We start from the raw sequence: 15,054 nt of genomic DNA, 5'->3' as shown, positions 1-15,054 counted from the left end.
CGTTCCATATCACCATGCACACCAGAATGAGCACAATAATTCTTGCACCGGACCTCCTCCGTACACTATATTGATGACCTATAAAGGAGCTTTAAGTGTCGCCTATAAAAAATACAGGGTACTGAAGTTTGTCGCCATTTCACCAGCTCACGCAAATTTAAGGTTTGACATGTTGGATATCGATTTACTCAGTGCAACCTCCTCTTTTATATTTTACTAAAAGAATAGGATAATTTATTGCTTTTTTTGTGCCCTAATATTAACTTACTTGTAGTTTGTACTGAAATGTTGCGGTAATATCATGTGACAAAAAATTGGAACTACCACTATTTTATTCTCTAGAGTGTCTTTCAGAAAATATATAGTGTTTGGGGGTTCTGTGCAATCTGCAGACCTAAAATGATTTTTTAAACATGTGCAAAAAAACGCAAAAATGGCTCAGGCAGTGAAAGGGATAAACGATAAGCCAGACACTCCCAGTCCTTGACAAGCACCCAATTGGTGCTCATTACAAGTCGCCATAAAGCCCCTTTTGGTTTTAAAAGCCCCAGACATTCCTAAAATCACCTCAGATTTAAATCTGGACAAGTAGTTTGGGGCACCAATTTAGTCCCTGGACAAGCAGCTTTTTAAAAAATTTCCACACCCGATAATCCCCCTCCACCAAAATTTACACTTGGCACAATGCAGTCAGGCAAGAACCGTTCTTCTGACAACCGCCAAACCCAGACATTGCCAACCGATTGCCAGACAGAGAAGCATGATTCGTCTCTCCACAGACCACATCCTACTGTTCTAGAGCCCAGTAGCGGCATGCTTTACACCACTACAGCCGATGCTTTGCATTGCACTTGGTGCTGCTTGGATGCAGCTGCTCAGCCATGGAAACCCATTCCATGAAGCTCTCTACACACTGTTGTGCTTATCTGAAGGCCGCACGACGTTTTGAGGTCTTTAGCTATTGACTCTGCCGACAACTGGCGACTTCTGCGCACTTCAGCATGCACTGACCCCACCCATTTTACGTGGCCTACCACTTCGTGGCTGAGTTGCTGTTGTTCCCAGTTGCTTCCACTTTGTTACAAAATCACTAACAGTTGACCGTGGAATATTTAGTAGCAAGAAAATTTCCCGTATGGACTTATTGCACAGGTGGCAACCTATCACAGAATCATGCTTGAATTCACTGAGCTCCTAAGAGCAACCCATTCTATTCACAAATGTTTGTAGACGTTTGCATGCCTAGGTGCTTGATTTTAAACACCTGAATCCAATGATTTGGAGGGGTGTCCCAATACTTTTAGCAATATAGTGTAGCTGAGGCCCTTCTCAGATTTTTCGGAAAAAAATCCCTGGAATTCATAAAGACTGGTGCAGGCAGATTTTGTGAAAGTGCCTCTCATGCACTCTGAAAGTGGGAAAGAACTTGCCAAATTCAGGTACCTGTCTAGAACTTGTACTTGAATTTGGCTGATGTTGTGCCACTTTTAGAATGCACGGGACATTTTTGAAAAATCTGCCTCAACCAGTTTTTCTCTGTATGCCAAAAGAGAGTTCGATTTAATTTGCTCCACTGTTACATTTGGCATGTTCGATGTAAAAGTGGCACAATTTAGAGTTTGGTGCATGAGTCACTAACAGAACCAAAAATGTTGCAAATGCTTCATGAATTTGGTGCAATACATCAACAAAAGTTCTTAACACCAGAAAAGTGGTGCAACAACTTTATTGAATTCCCCCCATCGTTTTCTGTACTTATTGTGAATGAACCATACAACAACCTTTTCTGGTTTTGTAATTTACTGCTATCTCATTGTTGCAAGGCCAGGTATAGCATGGTTTGCCTCAAACTCAGAGGAACTTGCATTTTCAAATCAACCAATGAATGCAATTATAGATTAGGCCAGATATTGTCTTAGGGCAGAGCATATTACAGTGCAGGAAACCACAAACAGCTGAGCCTTGTAAAGGATTTTACAAGTTCAACTTGGTATACTGATCACCCAAGCAACAGCTGAATATGCAGAATAAATGATGATCACCAACAGATCTGAATGTGTTCAGATCAAATTAAGCACATACGCATTACGCATACACCGACACTTCAAATGTAGTAAACACAAGGTGAAATGTAAAATGTATTTTATTTATAATATTCTGATTTTGCAACAATTATTTCTCCCACTTTGGTTTCGGGTACAGGATCTCTGGCTTCCACTGGATCTCAAACTTCATTACAATTAGCAGTTTTTACACTCTAAAAGTGCAATTAACCCTAATTGCCTGTAACATCTGATTAAGAACTTAAAATACTTTTTTTTTTTTGGTTTGAGTCAAAATATTAGTTCTTATCAACAAATGGATCTAGCTTTTTGCCAATTATTTCATGAAATGGCTTAGTTACAGCAACTGAAGTGTACGAACTTTAAAAACAAAAAATTGATTCTTTTGGCGTTCCGTAATCTTATGGTCCTCAAAGGGTTAAGCAAATAGGTCCCCCATTCACAACCATTACCTGATTAACTTTAATACCAGTACCATTGAATTTAGCTGAATACTTCCCAGCTAGAATAATTTATCACTTTCAATACTGGAACATTACAAACTTGCACATTTATTGTGAAATATAAAATGTAATTAGTGCATTCATACACAAACCATTTCTGGTTCAAAAATGTTTTTATGTTTATATCAAACATTTGCTGAATGGATATTTGTGGGGATGTTTCATTACCCTCTTCCCCAAGTTGAAAAAGTTACAATTAGCAAGTATATGGGAAAAACATAACTGCACTTATTTATTTAAAATGAATTGGCAAAGTATTAACAACCAACCATACTAGTCCACTGCTATAATGTGAAATCACAAAAGACGCTTTGTACTTGATGCAGGTTACTCTGGTGTTCCAATTATGTTGGTGGTTTTCCTTTGTAAATTGGAGTATGTTGCCCCACTGAAGGCACAAGAGTAGAACCTTGCACCACCCCCCCCCCCCATAGCTAAAATGTCTGTTTTGGGGTGAGTTAGGAAGAGCCTCTGATAGGATTTTGTTGCGGCCCATGCTTTGCCTTGCTGGAGATTACTGATAAGAAAATCTCTCCAAATATGACATGGAGAAGGGTTAGAACTTCAAACAATGTTTTTACTGCTGAGAATATTTTCCATTGCTGGTAAATTCTTAATCCTTTATCTTTTGCACATGTAGCACCAGATAGGAAGTGAGGAAAAATCTACCCAATGGGGCCATAAACAAACCAAACCAAACTAAAGTCTTCCCTGCTGCAGATATTTTTGTTTTGGATAGAGTTAGGCTTTAAGGCCACTAGGACAAATTTGAGCTAACAAAATGAAAGTGGCCTATGTCGCTGTCTTTTCTACTTGTTAAGCAGAGAGGAATATGTAAACTAAGATTAAGAATTCAAGTTTTTTTTTTTTTAAATAACAAACATGTTATACATACCTGCTCTGTGCAGTGGTTTCACACAGAGCAGCCCAGGTCCTCCTCTGCTCAGGTCCCTGCTGGTGTTCCTAGCTCGTCTCTCCTGCTGAGTGCCCCCAGAGCAAGCAGCTTGCTCTGGGGGCACCAAAGCAGGCACGATGCTGAGCCGCAGCTCTGCGTGTCCATTCACACGCAGAGCTGCAGTTCAGCCCTGCCCACTCCTGATTGGCTCATGGGCTGTGATTGACAGCAGCAGGAGCCAATGATTACCGCTGCTGCCTCAGCCAATCAGGAGTGGGAGTCCCCAGAGAGCCAAGGCTCTCATGGACATCACTGGATCGAGAGGAGGCTCAGGTAAGTATTAAGGGAGGCTGCCGCACACAGAAGGTTTTTTTTTTACCTTGTGCAGAGTGCATGAAGGTGAAAAAACCTTGAGACTTTAGAATCACTAACCCCTTCACGCCGGCGCCTCCCAGCCCTTCAAGGGGTTTCTGACACCAGGAGGCGGGGCAGGGTTTAGGGTCATGTGACTGCCGTGATTTGCTGTCACGGCACTCACAGGAGCGGAAAGGTCCTGATCGCAAGGAGAGAGCAGGACCTTTCCGTGGGACACCGACACAGGTGCTGGGAGCACACAGGGCATGAGCTCTCAGCACGTTTGTTTACAAATGGTACGCAAATATGTGGCCGCCCAGCGTCAAGACCCAGCCGCCGAGAGGCTGCATATTTGCATACTGTCGGGTTAATAGCAGACGTTTGAACTGCACAACGTGTTGGTTTATTGGATTTAATCTCTGTAATTTTCACGTGGCAGTTGTTTAGGGCAATCACATCAGCTTTAGTTACTGCAAAAAACCCAGTCTACTCCTGTGACAGACTGGGCTTGCTCAGCATGAAAATGCATAGAACAACTTCCTAGTGATAATGGTGATCAAAACAACTTTTAAAGAGCAGTATATGCTGTATTGTAATGTAAAATGGGATTTTTGTACTTACCATAAAATCCATTTCTTGTAGTTCATTGAGGGACACAGGAATTCACCTGTTGTGTAAGACTGCTGCTTAGGATCTAGGCACCGGCAAACATGAAAATTATGACCTGGCCAGTATAGCTCCTTCTACCCCAAGCATGCCTCAGGCTGGTGCAAATCAGTACCATGATCACAGACAGAGGGGTGGGACCTGTGTTTCTCCATAACTACAAGAAAGATATTTTACTGCAAGCGCAAATGACCCATTTTGATTAGTGTTCATTAAAGGCACACAGGGATGACTGTTGTAACATCAAAAAACAATCCAACTGAGGAGTGGACAACAGCAACAAAACACTCATGAGGCAGGACCTTAAGCTCCAAACTGTCATCAGAAGAGGCCTGAACATCCACCTGGTATAATGTGAAGAGCGTGTGAACAAAAGACCTGCTGGCAGCTTTGCAAATCAAGGGATCATTAGTCTGATGCCGAAACCCCCCCGAGACAGAACCAGATAACGAGTGGTACAGACTCAAGCAGAGGACAAAATTCCAGGTTGTCAGTATCAGGCCTTCTGGGGGTTCGCTGCAGTGGATAGAGAACTAGAAACACCTGCGGCAGCAGGAATGTCCCCTCCATGCATGTATGGTCTGGCATGTTGCACTGCAGAGTGGATGGCAATGTAGCTATGAGGGTACAAGGCTTATGTTTTGAGTACTTCTGTAGTGGCTGCTTGTAACAGGGGATGGGGGTTTACAAGTTTGGAGGTGGCCAGGTCCCTGGAGGTAGGCATTGGAACCGAACTGAGGTTAGATATTCATTTTACCTGCAGCGATCTAACCCAAGTAATTGGAATCCTGTGTACCTCAATGAACGCTAAAGAAATTAAATTTAATGGCAAACAGAAGGCATCATTATTTGTCTGATCATACTTTTAATGTTTCAGAGTACCACTTAGAGCTTCTATAAGGCCTGGTTCACACCAATGCATTTTTTGGTGCTTTTTCAGAAATGCTACTGTCCATTTAACACGGTTTCCTATGGGACACGTACATATTTCTGCTTTATGCAGCTGCTGTGTTTTTGGAACTGGCCAGTGATTTAAAATGCAAAATGGTGTGTTTTTAGTTTCATAAACTTCAATAGAGACACTGCAGAAAAGCATGTAGTGCATTTTTTACACTTTTTGCGGTTTTTAATCTGTCCAACAACAAATTGGCCAAAAAAACCTTCAAAATGCATCAATAAAACACGTGAAAACACAAAATGCTGCGCAGAAATGGATCAAAAGCAAACTACATAGGTGCGAACCAAGCCTAAAGTTCCCAACAAATACAGGATGTACCTGCTCTTACTATACTGCAGTCATTAGAGGAGGTGGCTGCATTAGTGTTCACATCGCATGCCTTTTTCCTTGATAAACCTGCAATTAGCACACTTCTTGTCCCTGAGCAGCTACCTTCACTTCTCTACTGTATGGCACCCAGGCTGGACTTCAAATATGTCCTCCTTTCTTCAACTCCAGGGGGTGGGGGACTAGAAGTTTACAAAAGGAAGTGCGTGTGTGTGTGTTTTTGGGTTTCAAAGTCCAATATAGGGAAGAGGAAGGATGTGATTTAACCATAACAAAAAAAAAAAAAAAAAAAGATCAATACTCTACATCTGTCAAGCTGGCCCATACATAGAGTGAATTGTGGCCGGTTCATCAAGAACTAGCTGAAATTTGCTCCAAGTTGCCCTGTCTATACCCTCAAGCCCAGCAGCCTTCAACTGAAGCATCAAAGTAGCCAGACAGAAATTTTTTAGCTGAACAGTGATGCATTCAGTGAGATGCAGCCAATGTCTGGGTCATTTGCAGCTGGCAATACTATAGCTGAGCAGGATATTTACCCATGTGCTTTGCTTGTGCATAGATGGAAGAATATGTTAGATATTATATGTGCAGCCCTCAGGCCTGTGTATGTCCACTTTTGGAGGAGTACCTCATGATGTGTCCAACAAATGAAGTAACATGCAATTATTTTTTGTTTAAACATTTTTTAACATACTTGTTTGTCAGCATAATGGAATCATTGTAAAGGGTAGAAGAAAAAGGGATATAGTGTAGCAAATGAAAAAGATGTCATGTTCATAACTAGTGAAGACTAATATCACACTGATTACTGTGTATCATTAAACACCACTGCCTGTGATTTCTCGGTAGAATTGCAAGTTCAGTTTAAATAGTTCCTTTTGCTTATATATCACTCTATAATCTGATTTATGGTTTACAGTTCTAGGTCATATTACTGCTATTCTTGCAACAATAAAAACTTACTATAAAATGGACAGTTCAAAAATTACTAATATGAACTATACATCTTATAATGGCTTTAACATTTGTCAAACATTAGAGAAAGGTTGGACTGATCTGACCATGCAAGTTCTTCCCTCAACGTGCATATTTATATCTAGAGAGAAAAGAGAATGACTAGCAACCACCTATACAGAGATTTTTTTCAATATGCTGGAATCATGTGTGGTGATTGGAGCCTCTCATACTCAAATCATTTGTAATTGCTTCCTATTAAAGTAATAATGCCTCAATCCTTGCCAGACTGTAGCACTAAACAAAAATCAGAGTATGTAAGGGCATTAATAGACATGAGCAGTTGTTCCATATTCCACTGACTATACTGGGTAAAAATCAACCCATGTCTTTTCACACCCTTTTCTATAACATTAGAATTCTGCATCTTTATAAGCATTTAAAATGCCAATAAACATCATGCTGGCTAGATCGGTCAGCACTAATCTGGCTATAATCCACAATCTTAACACACTACTTTAAAGTAGTTTTAAAGTCATAACATTTTTTTACCTTCATGTGCCCCCCCTTTAATTCAGCACTGTGCCCAATTGTAGCAGCTCTCTCTGTGCATTCATGGAGTGGCAATGGTTCCTGCTGTTGTCAATCAAAGAGAGCAGGGGGTAGAAAAGAGGAGTAAGAACACCAGCGGGGGACCCCAAGAAGAGGAGGTACCACTGCACAGAGCAGGAAAGTAGACCATGTTTGTTATTTTAAGGAAAAAAACCTTTTAACCATGAGCCTTAATAACCGCTTTAAGATTACCCTGGACTACAATAGTTATTTCAGACAGTATGTAACAAACAACTAAGAAAGAATATTGTGAGTGTTTAAAACTATCTCTACATGTTGTTCATGGGACATAGTTTTAAACATAATTTTTACGCTTCCCTGCAAAGCCTTTTTATATGATCTCGATTACTAGTTCATTTGGCAGGCAAATCTTGGCACCTCCTGTCCTGTTCAGTTCCTAGTCCACACTTCCTTTCAGGTTCTGTTTTTTCCCACCAATTGTATTCTGCTTCTAGTGGCCTATTCTAAAAGTAAGGGCTTTGTGTCCCTACATACAAGAAAACAGAGCTGTGGACTGAAATGACCAGTGCTGTGTTAACTACAGTAATTACAGGGGAAGATATCTTTGTAATTACACCTCCTGATTTTAGAATACTTGTTATGGTATGTATTCCATATAATTCCTTTGTGAACCACAACAGTAACGTCACCTACTGTATGGTCTTGTGGCTAAACCACAACCTTCATGATAAAGAAGCAACAGACCACCTGATTCTCTTTGGTGAAGAATAAATCTACAAGAAGGACATAAGACAAAGAAACATACTAAAATAATGAGAACAAAATAGTATATTTGGAGCAACAGTTTACAAACCTAGTAATGCAGTCACTTGTGTCCTTATAGAGGCTTCACTAAGGCATATTTTATCTTACAAGTAGATGGACTGCAGTACTTGTGTAGTGCATGCACAGTATAACAGACACACATGGCCAGGAAAGAATATGCATGTCTTGATGAAGGCTCTGGGTAACGGGATATTTAATAGCACTGTGAATGTCAAACAAAATAAAATTAAAAAAAAAAAATCGGAGTGGCAAGCTGTGTTTGAGATATTTATACTTTGTTCTCCAATCAACACACAATTTTATCGTACCACTTTTGAATCTCTGAAACCCTCAGCCTACCAATGGAGGAAATCACTGACATGTCACATGCAAAGGACCAAAGTGTGGTCACATCAAGATCACTGCATGCCAAAGATGACGCAAATAACGGGGCAGAGTGCCACCGCTAATGACAGTCTGGAATAAACACATGTGGCCCATTTTTATACCATTTGATTGACTCCAAGGTTGCACGTTAACTGACTAATCCATGCAACACCTCAACATTGTTCATTTCTGCACAGCTCATTGCTCTATCATCTTAGCTAATTAAAATGCTCCTTTTTTTATAACTGAACTATGTCGATATCCCTTGAGCTAGAAAATGTCAGGCTATGTCAATGCATGGAGCTACTGTGAAGTACATGTTGGAGCCACAGGGTTGTCTTCATGGAAAAAAATATTTTTCCCTTTATTGTCTAAGGAATGGTGTATACAACTGCAGCAATGGCTAATAGCCAGAGAAGGGAAACCGCCAAAAGATGTACAGGTTCTGAACTCCATGATCAGAACCACTTCACAATGTCTGATACAGGCCTCTCCCTTAGTTTTGTTGCATAACATCTGCACTGGATACATGTAATGCATTTAATATCACATAGTAGTTATGTGTTGTACTATAAAAGTATCAACACTAGCCCTTAGAATAGAGGTGATTTATCATATTACTAAAACTAAACCAATCCTAACTTTGCAATGAACAAAAGAAAAACAAGACACATGAATATTGGTGAAAGGTGCATCTTTGGACAAGAGAAACGATAAGGAAGAGGGCACTGCCATGATGAATTCACAGAATCATAGGGGAACAAACAGCATGCAGCCTGCTGTCTATTACTCAGCCACATCAATAGGACAGTGCAATTTTATTTAAAAAAAAAAAAAAAGTGTGAAAGGACCAAGGAAGAAAGGAGGGAGAAAGAAATAAGACTAGATTGGTTCCAAATAGATTTTACAATGTTACTGATCCTGAGCAGTAAAGTCTAAAAGTTGGTTCTAGGTACTGAAGAAAAAGAAAAAAACAGTTGCACTGGCCCTATATTAAAGGAAAACAGTGGCATCTCTGACCATGTCCCAGAGCTCTGCTATCAATCTGTTTTTAGTCATTCAGAATATAATGGAATGGCTTCAGGATCATTAAAAAATGACTGACTTACTAGTTCCAAAGAAAGAAAAAAAAAAAAAAACCCAAAACAGTATTCAGGGAATGTATGAAAGGGTGGGAATGAGAAGAATCTGCTGACCCCATTACAAAAACAAGGCACTTTAAATACAGACAGAGGAATGGGTTTTGCTGGGGAGTAACTTAAAAGATAAAGTGATTAACAAGAAATACAAGTAGAAACCAAACAATGTCAAATAGCTCCAAAATTGGCCACAGAACCGCTGCTTTCATGACACTGGCTAATCTTCTCTGTATAACCAAGCATGAACTGAACAACTCCAGAAGCTGCAGTTGCTGGGAGCCTATGAGCTTGAATTTTGCAAAGTTGTCATTACAGCAGTGGCAAGAGTTGGCATGTCACTATGACAACATGTTCTGTTTCAGCCAGCAACAGTTCATTCTCACAGATGAATAACAACCGATAGAGTGAGAAACACAGGGATACAAACACAATGAGCGAGCTCCTGGAAGAGCCCAATGTAGAATTAGAAGCAATGGCTTGAAGTCTAATGCAACAGTCCAATAACAAATCGAAAAGAAAGAGGCTGAAAAAGGCAGGCTAAACAGGAAAAAAAAAAAAGAAGACAGGATAAAGAGGAAAAAGTGGCACGGAACAGCTGGCTGTAAACGTTTCTCTTTGTTAATAAACCTAACAGTTTTCTAAAGTCAAGTTATGGAGTTGAACATTGAAAGTGCGGACTAAAGGCATGAAGTTCTTTCCAACTCAGGAAGCAGATGGTGGGTTCGCTCTCGGTTTACGTTGTGGTAGGGCCTTGTTTTCAGGGTCTAAAACCCCTGTTTGGACGGGCTCTGAGGTGGTGGCAGCAGGTCCATTGGTGCCAGAAGAATAGGTGGATGTCCGGTCACCAGGTGGACGCTGTGCCTGAGGATGGTAGCTCTGGTTTCGTGGGTTGGAATTATACCAATTGTTGTTTCGGTTTCGGTTGGTGTTATCGTATCTCAGGTTATTAGCATGGTAGTTTTGTCGTTGGCCCTGAGGTCGATAACCTTGCCCTGGTCTTTTATTGGCTGGAGGTCCCTTAAAGAACACAATAAAAGGGAATGTAAGTAAGCATTTCAAAAGCACAATGATAAAACAGATACAATATAATTTATGGGTATTTTTAATCAAAATTTTTCTAAAGGAAAATAAAGCAATTACCTGTCTTGGAGGCTGTCTGGGGCCATAATGACTTGTTGTCACAGGTAAGTCTCCTGAGACTGTAGCCTTTCGATTGGATGAAGTAAGGCTTGAATTAGAGATTTCAGTAGTGGACGGAGTAGGGGTGTCACTGGGACTTGCTACGGAACAACAGCGGGAGCGAGCAGAATAACTGTTCTTTGGATGGGAAACTGGAAAACCAGAGAAACAGAACTCAGTATTGCTGATGTTTGCTGTAGCAGGTCAAACAAAAAAAAGGCGAGCTAGCTAGTATTCCACAAGCTGCCATAAACAATTTATTCTTGTGCGGAAAAAAAAAAAGGTCAGTATCTATTAACAAGAAGTTAAGTATACCATCATACTGAAAAGTCAATTAACCCCTTTCTGCCAGCGCCTCCCAGCCCTTTAAGACACCATCATTATCGGGTGTCACAGCGGTCACGATTGAATCCCAAAACGCAAGTATCAGAAGCTTTCCATTACCCGCACTGCATTGTTTACATTTTAGTATGCATATATGTGACCTCGTTCATGCCCACCCGGCGAAAGGCTGCACATATGCATACGGCCGGCGTGAAGAGGTTAATAATTACTCCATAAGGATTATTGGAAAAATCTGTATGTAAATGGATAGAAAACTGGCTAAAAGATCGTATTCAGAGAGTAGTGGTTAATGATTCATACTCTGAATGGTCTAGGGTCTTCAGTGGTGTTCACCAAGGTTCAGTGTTGGGACCCTTACTTTTTAATATATTTATAAGCAATATAGGGTCTGGGATTATAAATCCCATTTCAGTGTTTGCAGATGACACCAAGCTGTGCAGTGGAATAACGTCCTTACAGGATGTTTCCAATTTACAAGCTGACCTTAATTCACCGTTTAATTGGGCAACTATGTGGCAAATGAGGTTTAATATGGTAAATAGAAATAACGCCACGGACAAATAATAGAACACAGAATGAGCTGCAAACCTAACCTATAGTATACATAGGATATGCAAACTATCGAAAAACAGGCTGCGCTTTAGATGTACATAAATATCAATCAAACAAATACATTTATAAGTGAAGTCCAATAAACAAAAAAGTCCAAAGTGTTGATGAAATTCAAAATAATCAATAGTGTCCAAAGTATATATATATATATATATATATATATATATATATATATATATATATATATATCACCAAGTTAATCCACCACCAAAAAGGGTTAAATAAAACTCACCAGAGCAATATGCTGATTTTGTGATAAACCAGCATATAGCGCTTGTTGCTCTGGGAGCGATGGTCTGTGTGGTAACAGCAACACTTGAGGCTTTTAGAGGATGAATTCCAAGGAGCTGAATATTTATTTATTTCAGATACTTATATAGCGCTGTCAATTTACACAGATATATATATATATATATATATATATATATATATATATATACATACATTCACATCAGTCCCTAACCCTCAAGGGGTGTACAATCTAATAGAGCCTTTGGATGTGACGTCAGCACGCTCCCGGTCCGCTTGTAGGCTGGCTGGGTCTGCTTTTATTTGTTCATACGATTCAAACGGGTGTCGGTCTGGGAACCATTTCATGTAAGTGCATTCTTTTTATTAAAGCAGATATTTTATTACATACTGCACCATGAGCTCTTATGTTTTTTCTTCTGAGTGGCGGTTTGAACCTCAGTGTGGATGTCTATAAGTTGTTTTGAAGTGGATATTCAGCTCTGCAGAGCATTACTCCTTGGAATTCATCCTCTAAAAGCCTCAAATGTTGCTGTTACCACACAGACCATCGCTCCCAGAGCAACAAGCGCTATATGTCAAGAAGGCGATTGAGCAACACACCATCCAGGAGCTCCGTCGCCCCACTGCCTAATCAGCTGCCATCCAGGCAGCAGCGGACACTACAGGGGCCCCGAAACACCTCCGGCCCCTAATGAACCCATTAGGGAGGGGTATGAACCAATCTGGGCCCCCTCCGGAATCGCGGCCTACTGCAGCCACTGAAGCCACGACCTCGCGTATATCGCGGGCCGAATTGTGACGCCGCCGCTCCGTCCCTCGGCCCCTGCCCTCTGACACGCTCTGAGGTGATCCTACCCTGAGGGCCCCTGGCCCTCTCCACTGGCTCTATACACCCTGATGTGAAACTTTTCACCTCCCTCATTTGACCAGCACTCCGCTCACCCTCCTAATATGCCACCTGTACTCCTCCTCCTCCTCTCCTCCATTCACAAAATCTCCTCCCTCTACCCCCCTACAACAACTTTACATCGGACCCTCACTACTTCCCCTCCCCACTACGGTTCTCACCACCTCCTCCTGATACTCTACTCTCCCACCGACTCACACGCCACCCCTAACAGACCCACACGCTCTTCCACATCCTGCTCCCATGCCACCTTTCCCACCCTCCTTCTCAATGCTGGGGACATCTCCCCAAACCCTGGTCCCTCACCACCTCACTCACCCACTAGGCACCCTCCTACTCACACAAACCCCCACAACCCCCTCAACCTTATACCTGTCCCCCTCCTCCCCACACCCACCCCTCCACTCTCGGTTGCACTCCTGAACGCCCGATCGGTGTGCAACAAGCTCACTGCCATCCATGGCCTCTTTATCTCCCACTCCCTCAACCTCCTAGCGGTCACGGAAACCTGGATCCAAGCCACTGACTCCACCTCCCCTGCGGCTCTCTCCTATGGAGGTCTCGTCTGGTCCCATTCACCCAGACTGAGCGGTCGTAGAGGTGGTGGCATGCTCTTTTCACCACTGAGCAACTTCCAGGTCCTCCCAAACCCCCCCTCTCTATCCTTCTCCTCCTTCGAGGCCCACTGCATCCGACTCTTCTCCCCCACCCCTCTGAGGATTGCAGTAATCTATCGGCCCCCTGGACCCGTATCCCGCTTCTTTGACGACTTTTCAGCCTGGCTGCCCTTCTTCCTCTCCTCTGAGTTCCCCACCATCATCCTTGGTGACTTCAATATCCCTCTCAATGTCAACAACCCGGGTACATCAACTCCTCCACTTAACCTCTTCGTTTGCACTCACACAGTGCACGCAGTCCTCCACCCACACCGATGGGAACACCCTGGACCTCGTTTTCTCCCATTTCTGCACCCCCCACAACCTAGCTAACACCCCTTTCCCTCTCTCTGACCACAACCTCATTACCTTCTCCATCTCCCCGTCCTCCAACACCTCCCCCCCAAACGTCAAACCTTCACCAGACGTAATCTGCACAACCTGAATCCGGCCCCTCTCCACTCTGCAGCTGACTGTCTGTACAACAGTATCCTTCCACTGTCATGCCCTGACCTGGCCATGCTGCGTATAACAACAAGCTATCAGCTGCCCTAGACTCCTTAGCACCCCTAACCACACGTAGCATTAGACCCCGACCGCTTCAACCCTGGCAGAACGACCACACTAAACATCTTAAACGATGCAGTCCTGCGCTGGAACGATTCTGGCGCAAAACCAAATCCCCTCAAGCATTCTCCCTCTACAAATCCGCCGTCCTCACCTACACCTCCTCCCTCCACGCCGCCAAACAAACCTACTTCGTAACCCTCATCAACACCCTCTCCTCCAATACTCGTCGGCTCTTCTCCACTTTCAACTCCCTACTCCCCCCCCCCCCCACCCAGTACCTCACTCACCGCCCACGAGATTGCCATTCACTTGCAAAATAAGATCGACGCAATCCCTAAGAACATTGCCAATGCTCCACCTACCTCCCCACCTAGCCTCCCTCCCACTACAACCCCTCCAACTCTCCCCTCCTCTGACCTCGCAACCTCCCTGCCCCCCACCACCCTTAACATCCCGCACACCATAACCCCCCAACACTCCGCTCCTTCAGCCTTGCTACCACTGATGAAGTCACCAAGGTCTTCTCAGAAGCCCGCCTCACCACTTGCCCCCTTGACCCTGTCCCCACACAACTCCTCCGGGCACCCTCCCCCTCCATCCTACGCTCCCTCACCCACATCTTCAATCTCTCCCTCTCTACTGACGCATTCCCCTCCCCCCTAAAGCACGCGCACATCACCCCCATACTCAAAAAACCCTCCTTGGACCCCACTGACCTCAACAACCTTAGACCCATCTCCCTGCTGCCATTCACTTCCAAGCTCCTTGAGCGCTTAATCTACAATCGCCTAAGCTCCCTCCCCACTGACAACAACCTCCTCGATCCACTACAGGCTGGCTTCCGTCCCCTACACTCCACCGAAACCGCCCTACTCAAAATCACTAATGACCTGCTAACTGCCAAAGCTAA

At 42.9% G+C, this 15,054-nt stretch overlaps 1 protein-coding gene across 4 annotated transcripts in view; it reads right to left on the bottom strand.

Moving 5' to 3' along the window:
- Positions 1–2,594: 2,594 nt before the first annotated feature.
- The window catches only part of SPATS2 (spermatogenesis associated serine rich 2), a 142,054-nt gene continuing 129,594 nt past the window's right edge, over positions 2,595–15,054 (bottom strand). For all 4 annotated transcript variants that reach the window (XM_089679637.1, XM_089679646.1, XM_089679655.1 and 1 more), the window contains 2 exons: positions 10,764–10,954; positions 2,595–10,640 (listed from right to left, as the gene is read on the bottom strand). In XM_089679637.1, coding sequence (XP_089535763.1) covers positions 10,326–10,640; positions 10,764–10,954 — 506 coding nt within the window. In that variant the 3' untranslated portion in view covers positions 2,595–10,325. The remainder of the gene's footprint in view (positions 10,641–10,763; positions 10,955–15,054) is intronic.

Source organism: Staurois parvus, unplaced genomic scaffold (genome assembly GCF_062004578.1).
Source record: "Staurois parvus isolate SC_StPar_1 unplaced genomic scaffold, SC_StPar_1.0 ptg000017l, whole genome shotgun sequence".
NCBI lineage: Eukaryota > Metazoa > Chordata > Amphibia > Anura > Ranidae > Staurois > Staurois parvus.
This window is presented reverse-complemented; position numbering and strand designations above follow the sequence as displayed.